General features: G+C 38.9%; 1 protein-coding gene across 2 annotated transcripts in view; it reads right to left on the reverse strand.

Annotated features, from left to right (window-relative positions):
* The window catches only part of LOC145437408 (uncharacterized), a 52914-nt gene extending 47296 nt beyond the window's left edge, over positions 1 to 5618 (reverse strand). For both annotated transcript variants that reach the window (XM_080314619.1, XM_080314618.1), the window contains exons 1-3: positions 5325 to 5618; positions 1926 to 2090; positions 489 to 641 (exon numbers count right to left, since the gene is read on the reverse strand). In XM_080314619.1, the coding sequence (XP_080170745.1) occupies positions 489 to 641; positions 1926 to 2090; positions 5325 to 5522 (516 nt within the window). In that variant the 5' untranslated portion in view covers positions 5523 to 5618. The remainder of the gene's footprint in view (positions 1 to 488; positions 642 to 1925; positions 2091 to 5324) is intronic.
* Positions 5619 to 6000: the final 382 nt, after the last annotated feature.

Consider the following 6000-nt stretch of genomic DNA (forward strand, 5'->3'; position numbering starts at 1 on the left):
TGACCTTACTTAAAGCACCCATCACATCTCCATCATCAAAGCATCTCAATGGTGCGGGCGAAAATAATTCCGATTTCTCTCTCTCTCTCTCTCAGACTGGATCTATAGGCCTGTACACATAACTGTGACTGCTTGAGTCGCAAACATTTCTTAACACCATTTTGGACATAGAACTCCGAAATCTATGGTTCACATGTTGCCAAAACGGTCTAATTACTTGCAAAAAGTCCATGTCATGAATGCCACAATCCAGAGACATAAATAAGACATAAATCGGGTACAAAAATTATCAAAATTTGTAATTACCTGTACTTGTGATAAAAATCTTAAAAAGCAGCAATGTAGGCAGCCTAACTTCATAATGAAGCGAAAGCAGACCTACCCAGTACACCAACTAATTTCATCCAGATAGAATCAACACCGATAGATTTGAAAGCATCAGGGGAATGAGATTGGTTACGTTGGTTAGGACAAGGAAAACAACGTACCCTATACTTCTCTTTCATCTTCAAAATATTCTCCGCATTTTTCTTTGCTACGTCTTGCTTGCACTGATCCGAGTACTTCATGTTGATGTATTGAACGCTCAGATGTTTCAAGTATTGTCGATACAAGTTGTATTCTTTCAGTGAACAGACAACCTTAAAAATAGCAGTGAGCAACAAATTGGCAATGGTTCACAAACTGCATGAGAACCTGTCGGGTGTTTATCGCAGTAAGTGTGGCTTGCAATAAATTTGCGAATTTGGCAATTTATTCAAGCAAGATTTGTTACAAATTAGAAGTGTGATAGGTTATGCTCACGGGTAAACATCTATTGGAAACTATGATGTAGAAATAAGATATGGATGCTTAGGAAAAGGGCTAGAGTTGCCCAAACATCGATCACTGAGCTGATGGCACTAGCATAGTAACTTGAATAATATTTCAATCAAATTAAAACGCATTCAATGAGAAACAAACAGGAATGGCGGAAAATAAAGCAGACATTCCAGCAAAGTCTATCAATTTCTGTACGACCACGATATTTTCATACCCACAATTAACCCGTACTTTTGTTTTCGGGCAATTGATGAAATTGTGAACAGTGGTTTCAGATCCGATGACTGATTCGAATTTAATTTCTATGCAATGTCACCAAAGTTATTTCATGCATGGATCAACGTGTTGAGAAAAAGCAACTACATCCATCAAATTAAGTTATTTACCGTACCGCATTCTGCTCATTTTGGCTACTCATGTTTACCTTCATTCGCTATTATAGAATAGCTATAAGGATTCAAAAGACCACAAGATTGCGTTACAAGGAAAAGATAGAAAGGGATCGAACAAATGACCATGTATGACAACTTTAAATCTGCCATTCGCAAACATCTGTTGGAGAATCACGCTTGCGCGAATAAATAATCGAGACGACAGATTTTGCGTCATTGGGAGGGACTGTTCACACTTTCATTTGTGAGCCTTGGAGTCGACTGTTATCAAAATACACCATCCAAGATTGTGTCAACATAAAAGGAGTTTGTGTACCATCTAAAAATAGTATCCTAAATCAAACGTTTCTCTTATTCGAAATTTCATGCTGGTGACGTCATATTTTGCAGTACGGATGTTGATATACGATGTTCTTTCCAATTCTCTACTAGTTACGGACAATTAGCCTACCCGTGACGAGTTTCAGTCGAAAATATTCAGGTTCATTTCAATATGAATATACTATTAAACTTTAAAACTGTAATTAAAGTTACAAGATACATTAATGAATATTTGACTCCAAGTGAGATGTAGCAAACAGAAATAGCAATAAGAAATCATCGCCCGTCTATAAGATAACTCTAGTCGAACAGAGTTAAGTGACATGCTTCAATGCCCCACTATTATATCATATTTCTTTAAACAAACGCCTTTTTTGTTCTATTATTTACCTTCTTCTCCGGCGTGAGCAGATTCTCGTCGCATAATTTTTCTAAAATATCTCTCCGACGTTCGAAAAATTTCTTCAAATGGGGATCATGCAAACAGTTGTATTCGCCTCGTAAGTAGGCGTCACTCGAAAACGTGCGATCAAAGTAGCAGAATGGTAGGTGGAGCTGGAACGCATCCAGGGTTAACAGTTTTAAATTTAGGATGTAACTACTTTTTTCTTGGATGTTGGAGGGGGTACTTCGTTGCCTAAGGGGTGATGTGTACAAAATGTTGGCAAACACTGATCTAAACTAAAATCACCGTGACAGTCCCACAGATTTCAAAGACTATATACGTCACCTCGGAATCAGAAGCGCAAAACTACAACACACGCGCGTCCTCTAAGAAAACTACCATATGATCAGGATGGAATACATCGCTCTATCAAGTAGCCTATGCCGGACCTGTAGTGTGGAATAGCATCTCGCCGGCTATCCTACAGTCGTCAGGCATGTCCACATTAAAATTGAAATACAAGCAATTTCTACTGAATCGATACTACCGTAGTCTGCCCTCTAGGTTACCGGACCACAATCTGACATATCGACCTCGCCTATCGACACACAGCGTTCATTTTTGTCGCTTACTTTTATGTTATCCTTTCTTTTATCCAATGTGCATGCCTCTTATTCCTATGCTGTACGCCAAGGTGGGTGTCTCATCAAAAGACTACTCTAAGTCGTTTCGGCACCTTTTCGTTATATCGCAATCAAGCGGTGTATTGATTTGATAAAAATTTGAATAAAATGATGATAATGATGAGCTGGATCAAGATATGGAATTAGTAGGCTTACCTAACATAGGGTTACCATATTTCTGTGACCCAAATTCTGGACACCCTTTACCGCCTGCTAGTGGATTGCAAAATGAGTTATGACGTCACACTAGTAAAACTTTTCTCATAGACCAGATGTGGTCACGATCCGGTTCAGGAGTAGGCTATGTGGCTGTGTGTTGTGTAACCGGGACCGAAAGCACATGTTTTCAGCCCCTTGCCGCCCAAATCAACAATGATTTTGAGCCAGCCATAGGGTAATCGATGCTACTTCAGGGGGATGGGCTTGCTATATGAATTTGGTTTCTATATGCATCTTGGCGTTAAATTTTTTGAATGAATTCTGTCAACAATATTGGTTGTTCGGATGTTCCATGTATTACTATGGATAGTTACTACTCTCCGCCCACATGATCAGAGCTAGGGTATATCTGGTGGAGGATGATGAGTTCGAAAATACAGGGAGTGTAATTGTACATCGTTAAGTCATGTTCATGTCCTACCGATAAGATTGTTTATCAGCCTTATGTCGGTGCACACCACGTAGCTTTATAAACACCCCACATCCAGTGGTGTCCAACCTTTTATGGTCGCGACTCCATCTCCAATTTGAAAATGTTCCGCGGCCCAGATCAAAAGTTGACGAGGTGATTACTAAAAGAAGTCATCACCTTTGCCCGGACTTACTAACGGGCTATATTGGAAGCTGACTACGTTCAACATATTCGCGAACCCCAGAATAAAGGCAAACGACCCCTATGTTTGGAACCACTATCTTTGAATAAAGCATTTAAACGGCCTTAACGATCTCTAGGAATATACCGGTCTCCTATAATTGCGATTACAATTAGGCTTATTCTTGTAAATAAAGCTTGTTTTTATTTATATCTTATTGCAGTTTTTGCGAGGGTGTGGTATAGTCTTCAAATTAAAATCAATAGATGTGATAGTAAATCGCGCGCCGCGCGAAGAAAAATATCATGCATCAGCATAAATATTCCTAATCATAATGTTTTTATGTTGATATACGAAAAAATTATGAGCCTACATCGTCAAATCTTCAAAATTCCGGACATTTGGCACTTTTTAGAAATTCCTCCCGGACGCTAGTTTGAACAGTGAAATTCCGGACGTATGGCAACCCTAACCTAACAGTAGCTTACTCATTGATTCAATGGGTACGTCGCGTATAGGCCTGCCGGTACCATCACATCGGAGTTACAGTAATTTCTAAAACTGACCAGAAACTGAGGGGTTGTTCTCTGTGCAAATCTAGCTCATGACATCCATAAAGGAACAGGTTAAAGTTGTAGATTCATCAGATAGTACATTGGAGAGCTATTTTTAAATTACCTATTAAAAAGCTAATTATTAAAGTAATCATAATCGTGATTGATGGTTCAGGGAGTGAAAGAATAAGAGCGGTTTGATTTGCCGATCCGCTACGAAAATCATAGTATCGTATCAACTTAACAACAACAGAAACCTAAAGATGTAGGACAGGGTGTGATCACTGTGAGTCTTGGTAGAGTAAATTGCTGCGAAACGCTGATCACACCCTGGATTAAAAAATGACAAATGATATTTAGAAACTTGGTTGTGGTTCGTTGGCAGATTGGAATACATACCATAACGCAATATAATTCAGCATAATACAAACAACGAAAATTTAGGATGAGGTAAGGGATTTGTGGGTCAGTAGAAGGTAGGTGATGGAGTTGTTCTTTTTAAAAGGCGATGAACGCAAGGTGCATGACCCGATCGATTGCAACGAATGGACTATTCAACTTTTAATTTTTCAAGGACTATGGAGTAAGGACTATGACATCAACTGAACAAGGATCCCATACAACGTTTGATATAGGCAACAGAAATATGAGAATGGAGAATCAGTTAATTCACCATGCTCAACTCAAATTTGCCAACAGTCACCCGCTTATAATTATATTGTGTTAGCATCGGTCGTGACTATAATGAAAACTGCACATTACAGTTGCACAATGAAAATGTTACGATATAACAAGCAAATGACGTCACAGTTTTCAAAAATCTGCACTCATATGACACAGCCTCATCTCTTGCGCTAGAAAGTGGTGGTTCCCAAAGTTAATGATATTGCTCTCTGGAATGGATTTTGAGAGACGGGGGGGGGGGGGCAAAAAAGTGTTCAATTAATAATAGTATACAAGCAAAGTTAATTGAGTAATTGGTTACAAGCTACTTGAATGCTACATAAAAGATGAAGAATAACCTTACTGATGACCTCTAGTCTTAAGGGAAACAATAAAGATGTTGAGTTTGATATGATAAGTAGGCGATGGGTCAAAAAAGTTTGGGAACCACTAGGTTATATTGTCTTCAAATATGACTGTTAAAGGCTTAATTTTAAGGAATCCAAAGACATATAATCATCAATAATTGGGATCAGTTTTTCTATATAATCGTAATTGACTAGGCATACTGCTACATTTAGCTGTAATCACTTTGAAACGCTCTTGGTCGTCGTGAGCAGGTATACACAATTTGGGACATACTGAACCATCCTGACAGCGGCTTGGACATGATTATTTAGATTTTAACTCACGGTATTGCCAAGCTCTGTTGTGTGCAGAACAAGGTTACTCCCAGGTATCATCGGCAACTTTGCCCCAAGCGGTACACTCTCGACATTAGGTCGCCCCGTAAGCACACTTTCCGCTGACAGGCAAGTTCGCTTGAGAAGTGAAGACATCAATTCATAATTTCTTCTCTCTATTGCATCTAGCCCTAAATCCATCTCCATGACTTTATAACTGAAAAACTACCTACCGACTACTCACACTAAGAAACTCAACGGCCCATTTCGAAATGTCCAGTGCACTATGAACTCCACATTTCCGTCGCAATGTAAATAACTTGAAATTGGATGATTATTATGACGTCATAATGACCATAACACAACAATTTGAGACTCAGTTGAAAGAAATATAACTATGGATAATCTATCATTCTATCTCAATCAGTAATGAAATATTCTTCAGAATCATTTATGCCCTAGCCATAGGCCGTTAGAGTAGGGAAGTATATTCTCATTTGCTCATTTGTCAGTGAAGTAGAATATTATTCCCGATATTGGCTAAGAAAACCAGAAACTCAAACACTTCACAGTTCACCCTGAGAGTTTGAATTCGATGCAATATCAGCCTGTAGCGTTCGCCGAAAATTAGTCAACAGTAGGCTACGTTGTCCAAGCTATGAACTGGAGGTACAGTGCTACATAA

The sequence above is a fragment of the Botryllus schlosseri genome, chromosome 4, assembly GCF_051294905.1.
Source record: "Botryllus schlosseri isolate E-star chromosome 4, Bs_hap1, whole genome shotgun sequence".
NCBI classification, from domain to species: Eukaryota; Metazoa; Chordata; class Ascidiacea; order Stolidobranchia; family Styelidae; genus Botryllus; species Botryllus schlosseri.